Below are 24,594 nucleotides of genomic sequence, written 5' to 3'. Positions count from 1 at the left end.
TAAGTGATTGTCAGAACTGAATTATTTCTCCAGGGGAAACTATGTAAAATATCCCTGAAGAGAATGTCTAACCTTGAAGGCCTTGTGTAAAAAGAAGTCAAAACTTGAAGGTCTTAAAATACGAAACATTAAAGTACAACTGAGCTCAGGAATAATATTTTAGGTCCATTAGCATTTATCTTCTGCACTGCACTAGTCAAGCTATCAGCAATCTGTACACTTGTCCATTACCTGATCAATAGGCAAGAACCTGCAAAAAGCATAAACAGAACAAAAATCTAGCTATACAGTATGTTTATTTTTAGGAATAAAGGATATTGGTATCCTAGGCATATCTTCTGATTCCCTGCAGGTTCCAGCACCCCACGTGTTTTATACAGAACTGTATTGCTCACTTCAGTGCTGCAATGAAATGCTGCTTCTAGTTGAGGGACCTAGGGGCCCAGTAGACGCTCGTTCTCTCTCCTTCACAAGTTCCAGTTCAATCTTGGCTCTGATTTTCTCCCAGTCTACTTCAACCTGAGCGTCAAACAAGAAATGAAGAGAAGGATTACAACATTTTAAACATCACTAGAGCAGAAAAACTGCACATTTTCAATGGGTTGTGACACAATCACAACTTTCATGTATTCTCGGCCTTCTTTTATGTGGCCCATATGATGTGCAGCAACTAAAACCTGAGTCAGTATGTGAAAAGGAATTGAATTCCAAAATTTATATACAACTGGTCTGCCTTGGTTGTTCCTTGTACAAATAGGGAAAGTTTAGAATACCAGTTATAATTGGAAAAATAGGAAATGGTAGGGTCATCCATAATAGTAAGATTGGGTCCAAGTGGTTCTGAGGAGGAGCTGGCTCGCAGGGGAGGGGGGTTTATGGAAGGGAAGGTGAGGAGTATGTAACCAAAGTTATGTCTAAATACGGATTTAAAATCCAAATATTGTAAGGGCATAGCACAAAAACTGTAATTATTTTGCAATTATCCTGCTGATGTAATGTATACTTGTAGCACTGTATAACATTATTGCCTGCGGCAGTTTATGTCCATATCTCCCTCCTTGTTGTATTTGTTGGGATTGTAAAAAGAGAGGAAAAACTTTCAATGAAGACATTTACACACACGTTAGACAGTCTGAGGGTGCATCCACACTTTCAGGTTTTCAGATGCAGTTTTTGATTCCCAAACTAGGAGTGGAGTAAACTCATTATCATCCACACCTGCTTTTGGCTTCTGAAAAACTGAACGTGTGGCTGCACCCTTACAAGTACCATCGGCCTTTTGAAAGCAACCATAAGGATGATAGGACACTCAGCGAAATGTAGCTACCCCCGACCAATAGAATAGGTCACAATTGCCTGAAGAACCAATATCGATGGATTTACATGCAGTAAAAAATAAAAGCCACTGCTCACAGCTGAGCGAAGAAACACAGGGAGGGCAAAAATAAACCCCTAGTGTGCCTGGAGTTTGGATCTTAAAGTTGTTACGAACTTCACAGCCTGTTTCTTAACAAACTAAGTAGAATTTCTTATTGAAGCGTATTAGAAAAATGCTTACAACACTTCTCCCGATTATTACAAATTATTTCAAACAAAGGTTATGCTTTAATGGTGTATTCTGACCACTTGTGTTGAGAGGCTATGAGCAACTTAATTTTAGCTTGTTCTGGACATAACAAATACTGAACCGGGTGTATATGTGAATATATGTCATAGTAATAGTGAGTGATTATGGTCAATGTTTTATTGAATTTTGCTTTTCTCTTGTTACTAAGGGAACAAAAGTTAATAGGAAGAAAGGTGGGTATGTCGAAATGTGAGGGGGTTTGTGACTCTAACGTAAGGGAGTGTTTCAGGAATGTCAATAGTTAGCAGATCTTTATTTCATCGGCACAGTGCACTAAACATACATCAAAGAGATAACCTTTTCCAATAAAAGGAACGGCAATCTTGGATAGAAAGCTGACTGTAGTAAAGATGCAAGATTAGCGCGGCCTAAATGTGAGAATTGCAGGATTAAGTGATGGTTCTCTAAAGGACACAGGGATGCAGCCAGAATGTGACTTGATCAGGGGAAATGATGATATCTTCTACAGATAAAGCAAGCAGAGACGAGTTATCATTGTACTTGAGTCATTACTTAATACACTTAAGGAAGGTGCAGACATAAATTTAGAAATGCTAGAACAACACGGCACAAGGTGAAAGCAGTAATGTTATCTCAATGTCCTGGAAACACAACATGGACTGAGAAGATTTCTAATTTTCCATATTTATGAGTCACACAACAATCCTTAATTTAAAATTAATCCAATCCATAAACTATGTATAACTGAATCCATAACCTCCATTCAGGCATACTGCAGTATGTGACATTGTATGCGGAGATTTAGAATATTAAAAGGTATACATGTGAACCTATTCACATAACATTAATGGGTGTACATGTCAAATATTATATATTATATTCACAGCCTCGGCAGAACTACCACCTAAACAGCCAAGTCAGGCCTTCCAATGTCTGTCAACCTGTGACCTCTGTATGTAGATAGAGTTAACTGCGATGGGATGTGGAGTGCCAACCGCTTCCATGCATCACCATTCATATTCTTCCACTGCAAAGTGCAGCAAAGAAGAGAAATGCTGCAAGGGAAAGAGGAGAGGGGAGTATCTGACTTTTATTTTACAACACACGGCAATAAATGGTGGGAGGTGAAGCCAGGGGCGTACAGGAAAGATGGGAGAGCTACATAGATGGAGACATAAGGTGCGAGGGCCACCTAAATTGGGAATAAGGTGGTGGTATATGGAAAAGGAGGTATAGGGTGAAAGAGACTACAGAAAGTAGAGAATAAGTAGGTGGGGGAGATCCCCAACATTACTCTTTCACCAGCTGCCAGGTCTCTTACGTGTTCTCACATGCTGGAAGTGCTCCAATAGGTTGCTCACCCCAAAAGAAATGTGCTTAGTTATGTGGCATAACTAAAGGGGTTGTGGTGCTGCAAATTGTTCATTTTTTTCCATGACCGTCGATTGCTTTACAACTCTGTCTTTGGTTCCTGTGCTGCGGATCTCTAATGACAAACCTGGTAGACTTGACCTGTGCTGCCCTCCCTAACCTTAGCTTGTCCCTGGAAATTCTCCCCTGGTACTTGGCATTGTTGTTTAAAGACACATCCACTTCAACTACCACCTATACTCTGACTACTTAGAGAAGCAGTAACCTGGCAATCCAGGTAATTGACATAACATTAATATCACAGTAAGTCTATAACCCATTGCTAGTTACAGACTGAAATCTCCAGAAATTTCTTGCTGACTATAGCTATACAAAGTTTGGCTAAGGTGATTTACATCAATGCGTGTAATGTGCGGTAGCCTGGTATCCAGACTCTTCCACTACCTTATGGAAAGTAAATAAATTTTTAGAGATGACTGCATTAAAAAAAGCAATAAACTTTTCTACAACCAGATTATTCATTATTTTGATCATTTCTAATCTTCTCTCTACAAGGACACATTGGAAAATGGTTCAAAAGTTTAAAAAGTTCAGGTATAGTGATATACTCCAAAAATAATGAATAAAAGAGAAGTACAGCAGTTATACACAATATATTGGGGGATCCTGATGACCACGTGCCCCTGAGTCAAGGATGACAAGGATGTAGAGCAAATACAAATATCAGTGCACAGATCTACTTACACCTTCTGCATACTGCAGAAATCTCTTGTTAGTTTCTTTTTTATTGAAGTCGTTCAAATACTTTTGTCTATAAGCCAAAACTGTATCGACATGTGTCTTGTGTTTCACGGCGAGCTCCAGGGCCCTAAAGTAAACATACATTATTCTATTATAATGGGTGACAGCAAGTACATTAAGCAGGTTACAATGTTTGCATCCAAAAATTCATTTTAAACTTGTTAAAATTCAAATTCTTGATGTGACAAGAGTTTGTCAAGCGAGGGTCTTCACCAAGGCCCCACCTATCCCTATGGGTGCAGTCATACAAAACCGTTAAAATTGCAATCAGTTTTGAGGTGGTTTTAGGTGTGGTTTTGTTAATTTAACAGGTAAATGATATTTGTGGAACAGGCTTCCTCTTCAAAAACAAATTCACCCGTTCAGTTCATGTCTTTCACCTGTTTAACAAAACTGCACCTAAAACCACCTCAAAACTGCAATGCAATTTATGAGCAGTATCCTGGGCATTTCTCAGCAGGAGGGAAGGGGGGGGGGGGTCTAGCTGAGACCCTAACCAACAAAAGTTTTTTTTCACTCCATAGTTTACAGTTTTAATTCCAGTATGAAGGCCATATAAAATTCCATATAAAAACCTGGCACCTGTTGATCATGTGAAAATGTGGTCCTGGTGGTACCCAGGGGACAGAACCAGGAGCAGACTGTGTAGTTGTCAATGAGTTTTAGGAAAATTCCTCTCGTCTATAAATTCTACTTTCTTATCTAAATCTAGAAGCTGAGAATCTGTCACTGTCATCTAATAAGCACATAGGCTTATAAGGACTGTTACAGTATACAGTACTTATCAAAACACTCTTGTAACACGCCATGTACCTGTGTGATCACCGAAATATCAGGACAGATTTTCAGCTAAAAATATGACCAAGAATCAGCACATGCAACGGCTCCAAGCAGATGTCTCGATAAAATTTGTTATACAAAAATAAATTGAACCAGTCATGTAATCTGCATGTTGCATTATATGGAGCAGGAGAGGCTGAGCATTTTGTACATATAGTCCTATCTGCAGGAAGTGCAACATCCCTGCCAATGCAAAGCTTTAACAGGTGTTGCGAAAATCAAATCCTCCTCCATACAAAGGGTTAATCTGTGAGAGTGATCAACTCACTGAGGGCTTCCAGTGTGGAATCATGGTAATTCAGCTGTAAGTCTCTGACTGTGGAACAATGTTAACCTGGTTAACCAATCAGTGTTTATTTTGCAATTGAAATGTCAGGAGCAAGCTGGTTGGATGATCCCCTGACCTGGACACTCCCCAATGTTATAGAAACTTTCAGTGTGGAAGGTTTTCGATGCTTTCCCCGGAGGCCTCTCCAGGGAGAGCCCAGAGAGTGCTAAGGCCCAGCATGCAACCACGGGGCCCTTGCAGACCTCCAGCACCAGAAATCTGCTGAAGCAGCCAACCATCCTCCAGCCACCATACCGGGCTGTGAGCACATCTTCCTGAGGAATTAGATCCGTCCAGCTATCTCCTTCCAACTGAAGTTCTGCTGATGTTTAAGGCCGTTGCCTGCTGTTCGCTGTTCCAATAAAGAACTATAAGTTATTCTGCACCAACATGCCTCCGTGTGATCCATGGGTTAGGCTGTTCACCATCACGGGCTACCCATCCTCCAGGGATCCCTATCTACACACAAGGGTTGCCCCAAGGAGAAACCTATTCTATAAGCCTCTCCCTCCATTTTCTTGCACACACCACCTGCTGGAGACCTGCCAGGCTACGGACCTGCAACAGCCAGCCAATCATGTATTCCGGGCCCTGGCTTCATCCAGGTCACGAGAAAGGCTAGGCCCCAGTGGGGGTATGTTGCAGAAGCATGTTATAGAGCAGGATGATCAGAGCAGATTATATAAAGTGTCCTATCTGCAGAGAGAAATGTTATAACTCAAAAGGAGCTGGTCAGATTGTATGTAGGGTCCTATCTGCAGGCAGAATGTTGTAGAGCTGAAGAAGCTGAGTACAGGCAGTCCCCGGGTTACATACAAGATAGGGACTGTAGGTTTGTTCTTAAGTTGAATTTGTATGTAAGTCGAAACTGTATATTTTATCATTGTAGTTCCCGACAATTTTTTTTTTTGCCCCAGTGACAATTGGAGTTTCAAATTTTTTTGCTGTAATAGGACCAAGAATTATCAATAAAGCTTCATTGCAGACAATTTTAAGCTGATTATTGCAATCTGGGACTATTTTAAAGCATCCAGAGAGCTTCACCAGAGGTCACAGTGGGCAGAGGGGTCCGTCTGTAACTATGGGTTGTCTGTAAGTCGGGTGTCCTTAAGTAGGGGACCGCCTGTAGTTTGTACATAGTGTCCCATCTGCAAGCAGCATATTATAGAACGGGAAAGGCTGAGCAGATTGTATATAGTGTCCAATCTGCAGGCAGCGTGTTATAAAGCAGGAGGAGTTGTACAGATTATACATGGTGTCCTATCGGCAGACAACAAAAGTTTTAGATCAGAAGGTGCTGAGCAAATTTTACATAGTTTTAGATTTACAGGCAGCATATTATAGTATTAGAGAGCAGAAGGAGCCATGTAGACTACATACTGTTCCATCTGCCGATAGCATGTTATAGAGCAAGAAAAACTGAATATGGTGTTCTATAGGCGGGTGGCATATAGAAGAGCAGGCGGATTTGAGCAGAATGCACATAGTATCCTTACATGTTATAGGAACTAAGCATATTGACATTCACAACTGCAGGAAGAGATTGAGTAGAAGTATTTTATTTAACTAAATATCTACTTATTCTGTGAGCTACAGCTTAAATTTAAACAAAATCTACCATTTGTTTTAATGCATTGGAACCAACCATGCCTTGAGAATGCTGCAGCGACACAGCTGTAGTGATGCAGCATATCTTGTTTAATCCCTGAACTGAGTGGTTTTGCTTAGAAAAAAATTATAAAATTCAGGACCTTTGGAAAGCTGGGTGCAGAATGGCTGCTGTACATAAACACATTACTTCCACATACACAGGAGCTGCCTGAATTGTCCAGACAGGACTAATCAAACTGAGCTGGATGACAATTGATTACTTCTGACTGTCAAGGACAACACAGTGAATACAGTGTTTTCTGAAACAGTGCATAATTAGGGTAAGAGGAGAGCACCAGGGCAACCACAGGGGAGAGACAGCCTAATTATCATAATTTTATAATAGTTTTTTCAGCAAAACTACTCAGTTCAGGGACTATAACAAGATATGTTTCTGCATCAGTGTAGCTACATCATTCTCAAGGTATGTTTAGTTCCAATGGTAAATTGAGTAAATTGGTAAACTTTATTGAGTGAGTATATTAAAATATCAGTCAGTCACCTCCCCATGCAATTTATTCAACACAAAACAACTGTGTATATGCCTGAAGATTATATAGCATTCTAAAATTCCCTTAAAGCTTCATTTGCTAGAATGTTGTTTTTTCTTTTAATAATCTTATTTCTGTTTTAGGTCCACTAAAAAGGTGTTTTAAAATGTGATTTTCTTTTATTGTAAAATATACATAGCCTCTACTTAGATCTGATGTTCAACGACCTATTTCTGTTTGCATTACCTCTCCCAGTTGTAGGAGTCAATGTTGAGCTGTATGGCTTGGTAAATAAGTCCAGCCTGCAGGATAATGGCCTCTGCATCTTGAAAGTTCCCACTGAAGAGCTGGATGTGAGCCAATCTCGACTCTTTTGATGGCAGATCTTTAATTGAATTTATGTACTGAACTTTATCAATCTGCAAGAAAAATAGTAGACGCTGCAGAAAACATCAACATTCATCAAGATAGTGCTGGTATTTAAGGGGGGATTATGTATTCTTCCTTACTTCGCCAATAGCTGCATATGCAATTTCGGCTGTGGACATATCTTTATTCGCAATGGCCATAGCGGCTAAACAAGCCCATGTTGTCTGCTCCTGCATGCAAGGAGATAGAGAAAGACACAGGCATCAACATAATAAAATGTTTAAAACATTGTAATATTTAAAGGGAACCCGCCAGCAAATTGTTTAAAAATACAGAGAGTGACAGGTTCCCATTTACTCTAGTGAAGACAGCTGTAACCTGTGAAGTTTCGAACTCAACAGTGATTTACTTAAAAAAATAAAATAAAGCCAGTGACAGGTTCAGATAGAACCCTCTTAACTAAATGCCACCTTCTTTTAGTTAAACGTGGTTTCCCTCACATCCCCATAAAATCAACTTTGTTGATTTACCCACTAACATTTCCAAAATCTACCTCTACGGAGAATGGGGAGAAGTAGAAGTCCAAGAAGGCATGCTGTAATTTCATATGATCAATACATACATGGGGTAGATTTTGCAAATGTATAAAGGACCTTTGATGACATCACCCTGGTCACATGATATGAATGGTAAGAGGAGGCATAGGGAAAGGGGAGCAGTAGAAGTGAGTGAAGATTGGAGTGGCCACTTGACTCTGCTGAGCAGGGCATGCTCCCTCTTACTCACCGTCGGATCTGGCTGTATGCCAGGTAAGATAACAAAGATGATTTTATGGGGATATTAAGGAAACTATATTTAGCTAAAAGAAGGTGGCAATTAGTTAAGAGGGTTCTACGGGAATCTGTCACTAGCATTATTTGTGAAAAATGTGGTGACAGATTTCCTTAAATTTATTTTCATCTTTTCAAGTAAATCACTTGTCGAGTTCAAAACTTTATGGGTTACAGCTGTCTTCACCAGGGTAAAGACATTTTCCAGGAGTTAGACATGGATGACCTGTCCTTAGATTAGGCCATTCATGCTTTATCAGTGGGGATCCTAGCACCTCACTGAGATTATGCAGTAGACTAAGCAGGATACAGAGCTGCACACTGGACAGCAAGTGCATAGCTCCAAACAGTGTGTAGTGAGCACAGCAGGTGACTGCAGCTCATTTCACATTTAAAGTAAATCTGCCATCAAAATCAAGCACGATAAACCAGGGACACTTACTTATAGATCCAGGCACTGTGACTGTGGTAATATTCTTATATTTGTTATCCATTAATCCAACAGGCTCTGGGGGTGTTACCTGAGCCCCTCTGTGCTGCATCTTCACAGGCTTTTCCACTGTGTAAGATTACAGCAGGAAGAGGGAGGGGGGAGTGCGAGACAGTAAACTACAGCACAGAGTGGCTCTGGAAATATCCCCCAAAGCCTCATTAGCATAACTTAAAAGTTGATTTTTGAAGGAATGAGGCCATGGATGACAAATATAAGTTGATTACAGTCACAGTACCTGGCTCTGAGTAATTTACATTCAACACAACTCCAAAAAAAATCTCCAAAAAATTCTACAAAATAGTGCAAGATTGTTTTTTTGCGGGCTGAGCAATGTATTCAACCATGAAGGAAAACTAACAAAATATCTTCATGTCATGTTTTGAAGAGTTTCAGATTGGAAAATTAGAAATAATTAAATGAGAAGTAAGTCACAATCATTTGGTAATTATTGTTATTTTTTAACATACAAAGATTAGTATTTTTGGCCAAGATTTATATTCCTTTTGGACTTCAGTGTCTTTTTTTTCTTATGTGGTATAGTCATGCATAAGTCAGGACTGTAGAACAATACCCCCTTTGTAAAAATCAGGTTTGGCCAATATCCAGGTTTCTAGAATTAGGGCATATGGGCTTGATAATTTTGGCACATTTCTTAGGAGGACACTAAGGACTGGAGCACAGGACTATTCCCGCCACTTCACTATACTGGCGTAAACATAGAACTACCGCTAGTGCAACGCCGTTGCAAGGAGCTGGTCTCATGATAAATCTTCCCCATAAAGAGCATAAGAACATTAATTAAAGGTAGAAAGCCACTAATGAATCTGATGAGCAGCTGAGATCCAAAAGACAGACATTCAACTGTTCCAAGGAACTGGTCTCATGATAAATCTTCCCCATAGATCCAGGCACCATGACTGTGGTAATCTTGTCATATTTGTTATCAATGGCCTCCTTCCTTCTAAAGAGCCAAGGCTCTAGGAGGTGCTACCAGAGCCCCTCCATGTTGTAGTTTCACAGGCTGTTACACTGTGCAGGAGCATTCCACCCCTCCCACTGGCTGAGACTGTAATAGGTAGAGGGAGGAGGGAGGTGCTGAGGGAGCAGGTGGGAGGTGAGATGTGTTCCTGCACAGTGTAACAGCCTGTGAAGATATAGCATAGAGGGGCTCTGGTAACGCCCTTCAGACTCATTAGCATAATTATAAAAATTGGATGAGAGATATATAATACATGAAGATTTCCAGTGTCACAGTGCCTGAATATACGAGTACGAGTCCATGTTTTATCCATGCTTGATTTTGATTTCCTTTAAAACTTGGCAGTGTCTCCTTCCTTGACTTTGTCAGACATTGAACATATAGCAAGTTCCTATATAGTAATGGGATTTTCCTCCCTCTAAAATATGTACAGGATTCCGTAGGAGGAAAAAAAAAATCTTATAGTGAGAACAAAGTGAACAACAACAGAAGTTAACCCCATTATGTGGAAAACTTTAATCTCCTAATAGACTTTAGATAACAAGCTTTGTATAGAACATTAACAAAACTGAATGATGTGAAGTTAATAGAATAGCCTCCTCTGGTGTCTGTATAAAAACGTTTAGCACACAGGGAATAAAATATACATTAGATTATCTCAAAGCAATGTGGAATAGGTTTTAATAAAATGCAAAAACATATGCCGGCTTCACTGAGACATCAGTAATAAAACGGAATATTGATAATGTGGGACTTTCTATAAACATCCATTTGACTACCTCTAGGTTTCTATATTGGAAGAAATACGACCCGGAGCATCTTGTTCATGCTGTTTGTTTTTTAATCAAAGATCCAGAGAAAGTTTATGTGGCTATAATACTGCGTTTGCACATTTACTTTTGCTAAGTTGCAACAGAGCTCATTGCTCTCAATGGGCCAATTCAAGAGAAAAGTGAAGCCGCTAAGGCTTTGTCTGGATTTTAACATATGTTGCTGCAGTGCAGATGTTCACACAAGCCAGCTTCATTGTTTCAGCCAACGTAACAGCCTGGCGCTGGAAGGAATGCCAGGGGCATGCGATCTGCTGCTGTATGAGAAAGCTCAATCCATTGGAAGATGCCCTCAAGAGCTGCTACACTAAATGACAGTCTCACATAGGAAAGGCCTATTGTTATATCAAACATAGCGAGTGGAACTTTACTGTGCACTTTGGAAAGTTTATGGGTGCCTTGAAACCCTCACAGCATACTGAGCAGGATCATATTGCTCAAACTGAACAAACAAAGGTCCAAATGATCCAAGCAGCATGTTAAAACTTTTTAAAGAAAGATTGGTTTCCTTCAACAATAATTGTAAACTTAAAACACCCAAAAGCTAAAAATAGTCTTCATTTTAAAGGGGTATTCCAGTATTTGTGAGCTATACCCTATCCACAAGATAGGGGACATAAGTGTAAGTACAAGGACGACCACCCATTACAAAAATGTGATTACAGTTCCCCTGTGTGAAAGGATTCGAACTCCACTCTAGAATACAGATTACCCATAACTATGTGTCCAGTGTATTCATTGTTACAAATAGCCCAGTCCTAATACCGGATATTACTGATTATATTTAGGTTTTTGTCCAGTATACCTAATAAAGGTAGCAGCAGAACAAAATAATAACTCACCTTAACAAAGCGACAGAGCCGGACAGCCTCATCCCACTTTGAAGCAGTCATGTAATCATGAATAATTGCTGGATATGGCGATATGTTCGTGTGGACTAGGGAGCCATCACTTCTTCGAATTGTCACCCTGTTTCCGACAAAGCTCACAATCTGGGGACTCTTGGTGTACTCACTGTGAAAAAAAACGTAAAAAATATTATATTTTAATAAAATCTCTCTCTATACACCGTTTTACAAAATTAGCAAAGTATATCAACATAAAAGCTTTATTTTTGCTAAAAAAACCAAAACTTGACGATAATGAAGAACAGCAATGACAGTACAGTCCCCAATCAGTAAGTAGTGCACAGGCCTTTGCTTTGAATGACATCAGCACATGTGCAGCCACAGGACATCACTCGTCTCTCACACGGCTCTGGTGGGATTGTGGTTCACTCTTCTTCTAGTCTCTTCCACAGTTCTGTGACTGTTGTGGGTTTCTTGGCCATAACTTTGCCACCAAGATTTTTCAGAGGTTTTCTGTTTTAAGGAACTGCTTTACCCGCTTTGCTGTGCGATAGTGGGCACTGTCCTCCATGAAAATTGCTGATTACAGGGGCGTAACTAGGAGACGCAGGGACCTATAGCAGGTTTGTGCATGGGATCCCCCTCCCCTTAAAAAAAATGATAGCTTTATTTGTACACTCATACATACAAATTTATACACTGATACACACACATTTAAACACTCTTTTATACATCTATACACTCATACATACAGCATATAAAAACTTATACAGTATATACACATAGTATCTACACATTTATACACACATACAAGACATATATAAATCATTTACACACGTAGTTTATACAAATCAAAATTTGGCCGCCGTTCATCAGGGACATAGGGGCAGGCAAGGGGGCACGGCAGAATCATAATGTGTGCATGGAGAGCTCCCGAACCCTTCCCTCTATGTTCCCGCTGCTGAGCATTGCTGCCAACAGGGGCCGAGGACCTGCACTGCGCATGGACATATTGTGGCAGATTTACTTACCCGGCCCATTCGCGATCCAGCGGCGCGTTCTCTGCGGTGGATTCGGGTCCGGCCGGGATTCACTAAGGCAGTTCCTCCGACGTCCACCAGGTGGCGTTGTTCGGCCACGCCCCCTGATTTCCGTCGCGTGCATGCCAGCGCTGATGCACCAAAATCCCGGGGCAAAACAGGGAAAATCGGAAATATTCGGGTAACACGTCAGGAAAACGCGAATCGGGCCCTTAGTAAATGACCCCCATTGAGACAGGCCGGGGGTCACAGAATGAATACAAAGTCGGCCGTGTCCCCTGGCCTATTAACATGGCGGGCCCCATAGCAACCTCTACGCCACTGGCTGACTGAGTGAAGAACGCAATGAAGGAACCATGTGTTGCTGAAGAAGGTTCTGATACACTCTGCATTCACTCTGCTATGTAGCTGAATCAGAGGTCCAACTCCTGCTGCAGAAAACATTGCCCAAACCATGACATTTACTCCACCACATTTCACTGACTTCTTTACACACTTTGGTTCAGTCTTTCCCTAGTTTGTCGATAAAAAGAGCCAAATAAGTTGAACTTGCTTTCTTCAGTAAACGACCTTTTACTTCAGTGGACGACCTTGCATCTTTTTTTCACACAAAAGGCCCCTAAGCATAGATGAGTAGACTTTTGATTCTTTCTGCTAATGAGAGGTCTCAGCTATGACACAACGCGTGCACGAGAAGAACGCATGGATTTGTCTGGGACTGCATTGTTACATGAAGACTAGAGGGAAGAGGAGCTGTGGGGTGCACCAGAATGCAAGTATTTAAGTTTATTTTTTTATACCCCGCTGGGCTCCCCGGGGCATTTAATTACTGGGGGTGGGGTCACTGCTGCAGGGCATTTCAGTACCCCCTCAGGGAATTTCATTAATGGGGAAGGCTTCTGCAGACTTATTAGAGCGGCTACTGCACGGGGCATTTCTTTACTAGGGGAGGCTGCAGCAGGGCATTTCATTACTGGAGAGGGGGGCTGCATGGGCATTTCAATATTGGGGGGTGGGGGTGACCAATGCACTTCCCACCTTGGGCTTATACTCAAATCAATACGTTTTCCCAGTATTTTGTGGTAAAATTAGGTACCTTGGCTTATACTCTGAGCATTTCATTGCTGGGGGAGGCTGCATGGGACATTTCATTGCTGGAGGCGGCTGCATGGGGCATTTCATTGCTGGGTGAGGCTGCATGGGGCCATTTCATTGCTGGGGGAGGCTGCATGGGGCCATTTCATTGCTGGGGGAGGCTGCATGGGGCCATTTCATTGCTGGGGGAGGCTGCATGGGGCCATTTCATTGATGGGGGAGGCTGCATGGGGCCATTTCATTGCTGGGGGAGGCTGCATGGGGCCATTTCATTGCTGGGAGAGGCTGCATGGGGCATTTAATTGCTGGTGCAGGCTGCATGGGGCATTAATGGCTGGTGGAGGCTGCATGGGGCATTTATTGCTGGTGGGGGCTGCGAACAATGCATTTTCCACCCTAGGCTTATACGCAAGTCAATGAGGGAAATTTATGAGAAGCGTCTGAGAGAAGAACTGGCCTAGTTACTCAATTAAAATAATTACCGCTCATCTTTTACTTTCCCGGTTTGCAGCGTTCAGGCCGTGTGCGTTCCGGGCAGCACGCGTTGTGAGTGTGATGCGAGTTTGTTGTGTAGAAGGGCCTTATAGTTGCCCATGGAAACCAGACATTTCTCCCCAAATAAGTTTTCCCAATATTTTGTGGTAAAATTGTGGGCCTCGGATTATATGGTAAGTAGCAGCAGAGGTGTCTAATTGGCAGCTATCTCCATTACACATTGGCACAGGTATTATATATGGAATAAATCTTTGCATTCATGGGAAACAGCTGCCGAATGACAACAGGAACCTTATGACAAACTGTACCTTAGTAGCATAAAGGCAATCTGGGAATGTGTGAAGTATAGGTTTATCTCCCACCACACCACAAGTTACAGTTTTCCTTTACTCTTCAAGCAGGTTCTGTGGTTCCCAGTAAAATATTAGTAGATTTGCTAATTTTGCTGACAATAAGCAGAGACATGATCGTCTGATCATTCTAGGAATAGAAGTTATCTGGAAAGATGTAATTCTACAATAATAATGAGCAGTCACATCTTAACCAGAGATCTACCTGATGAATGGAGAGTTTCCATACAGCACTATGTGAAAAAGTCTGTGTGTCATCATGAAAATAAACAATGTCATACAAAATCCAGCAGGTGGTGCAATTCCCCACATGCTTTGAATAAAGCAATCCATTGTGCAATGCAGAGTGTGCCCAAGGGTCACAGCGTCTTACTACTACTACACGTCTCCAATCTCTACCGTCCCCTTATAACACATTCATTCCTGTAAGCAAATATTCCTCCAGATATAGTTAATGCTGGAGAACACAGATTTCTATAGACAATTTATCAGTGTATATAGATATGTCATGTTGTCTAGTCGAAGTTCTGAACATTCTGTTATTTTCACTGCAAAATGTTATGCAACAAGCTTTGGGGTTCTACAGCTTCCAGGGCTCAGTACCTCTCCAGCCGAAACAGCTACACTACTCACAATGAATGACTTAGAAGTTTGCAGAACATATAACTGTTCCAAGCTTGGCCTTATAAAAATAAAGATAAGATACAAAGGAGTTAAGGTGGTGTTGTAGGATTAGTCCAGAGTAAAAGGGTCAGGGATGGCAGCTATATAACTGCATGGGTAATCATATCCTGAATTAGACTACAATGGATGATGATGATGTACACAAGTCCTGCAGTGTGTATATTTAATACAATCTCTCTCCATTGCCCAGATTTCAGCAGACGAGTACTATTAGCAACATACAAACATACCTTCCATCTTTCTCAGAAATGGTTTTTGGTAGCAGTTCTTTATCCACATAGGCCACGTTTGGATAGTACCAGACAGTGAAACGATTGTCCTGAATGCCACACAGTATATTAGATAAGTCACTCCATGCTAAAGTGTGTACCATACTACCTACAAAACAAAAAGAGGCAACGCATTTCTAGATTTAGACTCAACATGAATACAAGTATTTATTAGGTTACTGAACAGCAAATTACTAAATCCCATATAGTCCCTGCTCAAGAAAGCTGCAAATCGTAAAGACTTGGGTCATAGCAAGGAATCGATCCTCTTGTTTTACTTTGACAGAAGCCTATATCGATCTGCTCTGCATTTGCATCAGTTTCAGATAACCAATGCATTACTTATGGAAGTCACTGCATGTAAAGTAAACAAGAAATGAATTGCAACCTACCAATTTTGACAGCTTTCTGTTCTTTTCCAAGCCTCCTGACCGTACTGATGTAGAGGTCTCGATTTTTATCAACAAATGCAATTTTTCGTTCAATCGCTGGTCCTCCTTGATCCAGTGCAATCTCTACTACTTCGATCTGAAATTGAAAAGTGAGAGTGAGATATAAATAGAATGTGAAAATGAAATTCCACTCAAAGTTCTCCAAACAATTTACTTGTGCTCTTGTGATTCACCAGGCTCTTAGGTAAATTCACTGCCGGAGAAATATGGTATTGAAGATGAATAATCACATAGGGCGTCACTTAACTTCCAATTATCACACATCAGAAATCATCACCCATTAGATGTCACCCTAGTATACCAATGTGCCAGGAAATGCACCCATACAAGCGCCTCCACCCATATAGTAACCCATTTCCATATACTAACAGATAGATTTTAGTACTCTCCAAAGTCTCTGAAGAGGTTATCAAAACAAACTATGGCAGGTATGATTTGTAAAGCACTACGGAATATGATGGAGCTATATAAATATTATTATTTTTATGTTAAATAACACATATTGGCACAAACGATAGCTGTTCATATGTTCATGTGAATAATTAAATTGATAACATCAGATATGATGTCCTGTACACATGAAGATTACCTTCTATCAATGGGGTTTGTCCTAGGTAATGGGCTACAGCATAAAACAAATAAGATCTGTATTAAAACATGAGATGCATCATATTCATAGGAATTGCTGTTTGGGGCCTGGTACAAGAAGCTAGCACTGAGCTCACTCGCTGTATCTATGACATTTCACAATTCGCCCCATAAGTAGCCACAGAAAATCTAGCTCCATGCAGATAAGACAGAAAAAAGGCATGTGGCAGCATCATATTGCTCACTGTCCAAAGAATTTAATTCACAACTGTGTGTGGTCCAGCTGGAAAAAATCCATGCGGGAGACAAAGCGCTAGTTATACAGTAGTTAACCTCTACGGCTGCAAACTGGCTCTTGTTTGAGTTTTTTCTTTTACACCCCTTTTTCTCTACTAAAGTAAAACGCAGCATAAAAGACAAATAACATACAAGAGGAAATCAACAATGAAATGCGACTGTACTGAACACTTCACCTTATGTGCAAGAGGTTTCCCGTCTCCCAGAGGCTTTCCTGATAGAGCATCAAACAAGTAGATCACTACAAAAGAAGGGAAGACATCATGGCAAGAGGAAGCATACACCTTCATTCACTGGCACTTCTGATCTGTATGTGAGGAACATAGGAGTAAATGTAGGGAAGTACACCTTTCCTGGTTATCTGACTAGATTCAAGGTGGGATCGTCCTCCGATTGTTGGGGGAACAACTTTTCAAAAGTCATGAATAAAAGTCAGTAGTCATAGGTGAAGATGCCATTTATCTTTCTTACTGTTTAATGCTTTGATCTTTACCTCAGCTCCAGCGATAATCAGTGAATACAGTTTAGTCACAGTCTATGAGAGGCTATGGTTGTCTGAGAGGGGAAGTGCTCCAGCACAGTGTAACAGTCTGTGAAGCTACGCAGGAGTTCTGGGATGCCTCCCAGAGTTCTTATGGCTTATTAGCTTAGTGTTAAAAGTTGAACTTAGAAGGAAGAAGGCCATGGATAACAAATGTAAGAACATTACCACAGTCTCAGTGCCTGGATCTATGAGTATTGTCCCTGGTTTACCATGCTTGATTTTGATCCTCGGCACAGTACCGAATCTCCCTACCTCTCTTCCCTGGACTAATTCCAATGCACACCCATTTGCTCTTTGATCGAAGTTTATGCTCTTCTTTAATTCAAACCTCCCACTTCTCCCGAGCTGCACCAATTCTCTGGAATTCCGTTTCAGGCCGTTACCCAACCACCAAGCATGCTTCAAAGATACATCTCTTAAGGCAGGCCCATCACATTCACTGACTGCATGTAACTTTCACTCTCCTTTGAATAACCCACCCTGTGCACTCCTCCCGCCTATGTTATCTATCAGCACTGGAGTTGTCACCCCTTCTCCCTCCATAGGCAAAAGAACGACTGTGTGCTTACCGCGCCGTGACCTGCAGCCATTGAAATCTATGGGGGCCTTGATCTGATCGCAAATCATGCCCCCATTTTAGTTGTGTGAATTAGCCCTTACTCTGTAGTCCCATTCACCATGGGCTCTGTACTTAAAGATGGTGGCTGGTGAAGGCTCATACAGCATTTTTTCTTTATATAATGGCTGGACTGTTGTATAACCACTGTCACAGCCTGTGTCACCCCGTCCTCCTCATAGACTGTAAGCACTTGCGAGCAGGGCCATCGCTTCTATTGTTTAATTTGGCCATGTGATTGCTCTGGTAGGTGTTATTTTATATATCCCCCATGATGGCGCTATATAAAGATTTATTACATTGACTAAAGTACGAAGCAAATGCAGAGATAGGATAAATATAAAATACATATTACTAAACTACTTGTAAAAAATAGATAAACAGGTCATTGGTCCCATATACACCAAGGGGAATATGCTTTAGTAATGGAAAGACTGCAGGGTCACTTTTAAACCTTGGTATTAGATTTTCCTCTTTGCTCCATTTATCTCCAATATGACCTGCATACAACAAGTACTGAATATGATGACTTACACTTTTCATCTGTTTTGTCCTTCATAGCTATGGTATCATTGCTTAAAGACACCGTCTGTGCATTGAGAATATCTGTCCTCATCCCAGGCACTTTCGGAGAGCTGATGAGACGACCTTCATAGGAGTATAAAAACAGACTGCCACCATCCACCAGGAGGAAATGCCTGCAAGAAAACAAGGAAGGAAGGAAGTGGCCAAAGAGCAGGTACATTACAGCCAACAATGAGGACATCTTCAAAGAGGACCTCAGCAAACAAAGCAATGAGTCAGGGCAGGAGCACCCACATCTATGATGTATCTCCAGCTACAAATCATTGCTACTTTCCGGAGCCTCATCTGTGCTTGTAGTTATGCAGAATCCAGATTGTGTTCTGAACTGTAGATCAATATGTTGGGTAACTTTACAATTGTTGGGTTCTACGGCTTGTATACGCTAGCACTATGCAACGCAGCATTAAAAAGCAAGGGATCCGGTCCTTAATAATGTGGAGGAATGCAGAATGGAATGTCATTCATTTACTACAAAACACAGAGCATATGGCTGATTGGAAACTGATGCCATAACACAAGCCACGTGCAAGCACAAGCATCTGACACTTACACACACACACAAAGAGGCCAGCTCCTTATACTTCACATTAGAGAAGAGCAGAGGAAGGAGTGGACGGGTAGATTTCATGCATATACTGCACACATCCTGGACGGTTTACTATACCACAGCAGTAAATAAATAACTTCTAGATATATATAAATGCATCATAACGGTACATGCAGCCTCCATCAGAAACCATTATTAATCAATAAAAGATAATATTTTCTTATTATTCCAAGACTTTTTTTTTAGATAGAGGCTCTGTCCTGTATCTCTATGGCAGCTGGAGTGTGGAGGTTGTGAGTTCAAATCCTGGGCTGGCCAAAAGATTATTTAATTGAATAAAATAGAGACCTTGTGTCTGGAGAAGCCCTGGGAGATGTAGAGACCACAGAGGCTTGTATCGTTCAATCACTGATACGATGGTTTCCTTAACTTATCAGCATAGACCGAGCAGAGATTCTAGTATGACATACAAGTTTGTGTTATAACTACAGTTCTCTACCGTTCTTTATATTAAAGCTCTGGATGATGAATTTCATAGGTAATGTCAGATCTTGTTAACTCAGATTAAAGCATATATACACTCACCGGCCACTTTATTAGGTACACCATGCTAGTAACGGGTTGGACCCCCTTTTGCCTTCAGAACTGCCTCAATTCTTCGTGGCATAGATTCAACAAGGTGCTGGAAGCATTCCTCAGAGATTTTGGTCCATATTGACATGATGGCATCACACAGTTGCCGCAGATTTGTCGGCTGCACATCCATGATGCGAATCTCCCGTTCCACCACATCCCAAAGATGCTCTATTGGATTGAGATCTGGTGACTGTGGAGGCCATTTGAGTACAGTGAACTCATTGTCATGTTCAAGAAACCAGTCTGAGAGGATTCCAGCTTTATGACATGGCGTATTATCCTGCTGAAAGTAGCCATCAGATGTTGGGTACATTGTGGTCCTAAAGGGATGAACATGGTCAGCAACAATACTCAGGTAGGCTGTGGCGTTACAACGATGCTCAATTGGTACCAAGGGGCCCAAAGAGTGCCAAGAAAATATTCCCCACACCATGACACCACCACCACCAGCCTGAACCGTTGATACAAGGCAGGATGGATCCATGCTTTCATGTTGTTGATGCCAAATTCTGACCCTACCATCCAAATGTCGCAGCAGAAATCGAGACTCATCAGACCAGGCAACGTTTTTTCCAATCTTCTACTGTCCAATTTCGATGAGCTTGTGCAAATAGTAGCCTCAGTTTCCTGTTCTTAGCTGAAAGGAGTGGCACCCGGTGTGGTCTTCTGCTGCTGTAGCCCATCTGCCTCAAAGTTCGACGTACTGTGCGTTCAGAGATGCTCTTCTGCCTACCTTGGTTGTAACGGGTGGCTATTTGAGTCACTGTTGCCTTTCTATCAGCTCGAACCAGTCTGCCCATTCTCCTCTGACCTCTGGCATCAACAAGGCATTTCCGCCCACAGAACTGCTGCTCACTGGATGTTTTTTCTTTTTCGGACCATTCTCTGTAAACACTAGAGATGGTTGTGTATGAAAACCCAGTAGATCAGCAGTTTCTGAAAGGCACTCAAATCACCTTTCTTCCCCATACTGATGCTCGGTTTGAACTGCAGGAGATTGTCTTGACCATGTCTACATGCCTAAATGCACCGAGTTGCCGCCATATGATTGGCTGATTAGAAATTAAGTGTTAACGAGCAGTTGGACAGGTGTACCTAATAAAGTGGCCGGTGAGTGTAATAATACATTAATATCCTACCTTTCACTTTGCAGGATCAAACTCACAGTTCCTTCTTTCAGATCAAAGATGAGTGGAGTGTTCCAATTCTTTGTACTAGGGATAAGGGGAAGATTGTGTTACCATAATAATACATCTTACATACAAATACAACCAATTCACTTTCTCCCAGCGCTTATCTGTCCGTCTGCCACATCCTCATAGAACCAGTGATTTTGGGACAACGCTTCATGATAACTTTTTCAAAGGACAACCACTATATTGGGTGCCTTAAAGGGGTTGTTCGACAAATAACAGCCATCATTTATCCAGAGCACAGACACAAATGGTCACAAGGTTTCCAATTGTCTCAAGATGGAGTAGTTGTGTGCCCAGCAGTCCACTTTGGAATGGTGATATGAGAGCTTTGGGACTGTGGTTCTGGTGATTACTCGAGAACCTCTGGATTGGGAGGACTGTCATTTGGGGGACAACACTTAATTCCATTTGTTCATAAGGGTTCATAAAGACAATTTTATACAATTCTACGTAAACTGCCAAATATTCACTAACTTACCATATACCTTCTGTGACTATATAGCTTACTACCACTGTGGTCTTTCCAATACAATTCTGCCATTTTAAAACCCAAAGTGTGCCTTAATGGAGTTTTCCCACAAACTGAACTTAGACCCTATCCACAGCTTAGGGCCCAACTTGCTGATCAGTGCGGAGACCCCCACAGATCACGAAAATGAGGTCGATGGACCCCTCACCTCTCCTCAGACTAATGGAGCAGAGAGCCGCGCATGACCGTTCTGCTCCATTACTCTCTATGGAGCTGACGGAGATCGGTGAGCATGGCGCTCAGCAAATTCTGTCTGAGGAGCAGCGAGGGGGTCCATCATTTTCGTGATCTGTGGGGGTCTCAGCACTGAAACCCTCACTGATCAGGCCTAACTTCAGTTCAGTTCGTAGTTATGAAACATATAGAAGCTAGGGCTAGAGCGTCTAAAATTTAAAGGGTCACTCAAAGCAAAACGGTAAATGACTTTGGTTCAGTTTCATTTACCTAGTGAAATAAATTCCTATTTTGCAAACTTCCTCCAGTGGAGGAGGTAGTGCAGAAAGAAGTGTAACATGGCGAGGAAGAACTTGAGACCTGACTTTATACAACCAATTTATATCTCATTTCAAAGTTTATTTTCTGGATGGTGCCACAACACTGAGACATGAAAGATACACAGGTGGTGTTTTATTATTTTCTGCTGACAGGTTCCCTTTAATCGTTAATGGGATTTTTAAAGGGATCCTGTGACCAAATTTTCACAAATACAGCTAGTGACAGGTTCCCATGGAGTTCTATTAACTGACATCCTTCAACTAAAAAATAATTGTTTCCTTTATATCCCCATAAATCAACTTTATCTTATATTATCTGGCATCTGAGGGAGCGTGACCTGCTTGGCCGACCCCTCTCATCTATTCCTCCCCATGTTTTATGCCTCTTCTCAGCATGTCATGTAACCAGGGTGATGTCATCTATGGTTCTGTTACATTTTCAACTTCTATCCTATGTATGTGTCTAATCACATGAAATCACAGCATGCCTCCATGGACTTTTTCTCCTCCCCATGCCTCCATGGAGGTATGCTGTGATTTCATGTGATCAGATACATACATGGGAAGGAAGCTGCAAATGTTATCTTCAATGACGTCACCCTGGTCACATGAGATGAAGTGCCCAATGATGTAACAGAGCTCTCTCTCTCAATGTTCCACATAGTAGTAGGACCTGTCAATCAGGAACAATGAGGGCTACATTGGACTTACATAGTAACATTGGACTCACATCAGGTGATGTGAATACAAGTTTAGAAACAGATTTCTTTAAATTGCAGCCATGGAAAGGAACCATTTAGAGATAAGACAATGCTTTTTGATCATATTTTTAATGAAGTATTTATTTTGGGCGAGTTAATTTGCATGGCAGGTTCTCTAGCTATGTGGAGAAATTCCATAAAGAAATCCCAATTTTTTTATTCAGTGTGAGTGCGGATGACACAGTGCAGCCATCTATTTCTTTAGTATGGAACCAGATGTTGCCCATCATGGTGGCGGGCAACATATACCATAATATATGTACACACAGCAAATGTTTCTCTTAACCATTACAGGAACTATACCAATCTAGAGACCCAACAACTAGATTATCGAATTTTCTTATAAAAGTGTTTATAGGACAATTTTTTTTCATTTAATAAAGGCAGTAATGCCTTAATAAGTGCAGTAATGAGTAGCACATTTTAATAGGTTTTCAATGAATTACCCCTTAGCTTACAGCTGAAATGCATAGTAAAATGTGCTATTTATTAGTGTAATAAAAATAAAAATTAAGAGTTGTGCAGAGTAATAGCATATATGATGATAAAACTAATTCTTCTAATTCCCATTGGTAAAAAAACAACACTGGGTTTCATAAAAACACTATGGGTTTCATATAACACTTATAAGCACACATAATATATATGAGGAGGTACAAGCATCATCATATACCCAGCTCTCAGCTCACCACAATGGACTCCAAAACCTGGTATCAAATCCAACAGAGCCCCCTTCCTTTTTCCAACTATGCCCCCTTTTTGGGATCTGTTGAGAAGGGCAAAAAACTCCATTTGTGGTGGTAAGTTTTTTTCCCTACACTAAATTGGCATTTATAAATGTTCCCCAATGTGTAGACTCAGCCTAAGGCCTCAAGCATTCCAGGTTTTTTGGGGGAGGACTGTGAACTAGCCTCAAAAACGGCAGCTAATTCACAGCCCCATTGACTTCTTCTACTCATGGTGTTGCGAGGCACGATGCATGCACACCGGACTGGACTGCGCCGCAAATTATAGAGCAGGTCCAATTCCTGCTGCGATTTACCACACAGCTGCTCATTTCCTACAGCAAGGTGAACAGTACTCAACAGATGTCCACCCGGCTGTTTTCGGCCACCTACAGGGGATAAAGATGCGTCTTTCCAGTGACTATACACAGATAAGGTATATTAGAAAGACTTACACCGGTTCTGTGTGTTCTACCACATCTGGTTTTGGCTCAAAATAACGGAAAGAAATAACTGAAGACCTAAAGGAGATGTGAACTGGGTTTTATTTGGGTCAGTGTGTCTGTTTTGACATATCAGAATGAAAAAGGGGCAGTTTTAAGATGCCTGTGATGGATCCATGTGCTTTCTGTCTATACATGGTTCATACAAGTCATACCCCCCTCATCAATGTTTAGCAACATAATAGTATGCATACAGAGCTGTCCATTGTTTTTCTGACCATTTATTTTGTACATTTAAATTTGTTTGAGAAAAAAAAAACAACAACATTCAGTTAAAAAAATAAATAAATAAAAAGATTTCTTCATAACGAGGATAATTCTTCAGGAAACTAAGAGGTCTCTTCTTATATTTATCCCATTACACTGTTTATATAGAGATGACCCGGTAACATTAGCCTTGTTAGATAACAGGTACACTTTATTGAAGTGTAAGCTTTCGTGTTACAAATCCCAAACCGTATCTGCATAAAGCATAACAGCTCCAAATATAAAAAACCTCCTGTATTAAAAACTGAAGAGATTTTCTTTCCTTCCTGCAGCTGTTCACAAATGTGTTATCCCCAACCATTAAGTAGAGGCGTAGATCATGAACTAATAACAATGGGGTGGAGGCCACCCTTTCACTTTGTAAACTAGGTGACCACACTGAAAACAGAAAGCTACAAAAACAATTACTTGAAAGATTTTTCTTGGAACGTGTCCAGATGTTTTGATTCTTTAATGTCTTGGAGAAGCAGAATGAATTAGTAGCAACAGTACCACCTGCTTCC

The 24,594-nt window shown here is 41.1% G+C and overlaps 1 protein-coding gene across 1 annotated transcript in view; it reads right to left on the bottom strand.

Moving 5' to 3' along the window:
* Positions 1 to 361: 361 nt before the first annotated feature.
* IFT80 (intraflagellar transport 80) overlaps positions 362 to 24,594 on the bottom strand; it is a 70,092-nt gene continuing 45,859 nt past the window's right edge. The window contains exons 9-18 of the mRNA XM_072142910.1: positions 20,756 to 20,830; positions 18,383 to 18,546; positions 16,865 to 16,929; positions 15,744 to 15,879; positions 15,313 to 15,460; positions 11,413 to 11,584; positions 7,579 to 7,668; positions 7,316 to 7,488; positions 3,704 to 3,827; positions 362 to 519 (exon numbers count right to left, since the gene is read on the bottom strand). Of these exons, the coding sequence (XP_071999011.1) occupies positions 397 to 519; positions 3,704 to 3,827; positions 7,316 to 7,488; positions 7,579 to 7,668; positions 11,413 to 11,584; positions 15,313 to 15,460; positions 15,744 to 15,879; positions 16,865 to 16,929; positions 18,383 to 18,546; positions 20,756 to 20,830 (1,270 nt within the window). The 3' untranslated portion in view covers positions 362 to 396. The remainder of the gene's footprint in view (positions 520 to 3,703; positions 3,828 to 7,315; positions 7,489 to 7,578; positions 7,669 to 11,412; positions 11,585 to 15,312; positions 15,461 to 15,743; positions 15,880 to 16,864; positions 16,930 to 18,382; positions 18,547 to 20,755; positions 20,831 to 24,594) is intronic.

Source organism: Engystomops pustulosus, chromosome 3 (assembly GCF_040894005.1).
Source record: "Engystomops pustulosus chromosome 3, aEngPut4.maternal, whole genome shotgun sequence".
Classification (NCBI taxonomy): Eukaryota; Metazoa; Chordata; class Amphibia; order Anura; family Leptodactylidae; genus Engystomops; species Engystomops pustulosus.
The sequence above is the reverse complement of the archived record's forward strand: the minus strand, read 5'-3'. Positions and strand labels throughout refer to the sequence as shown.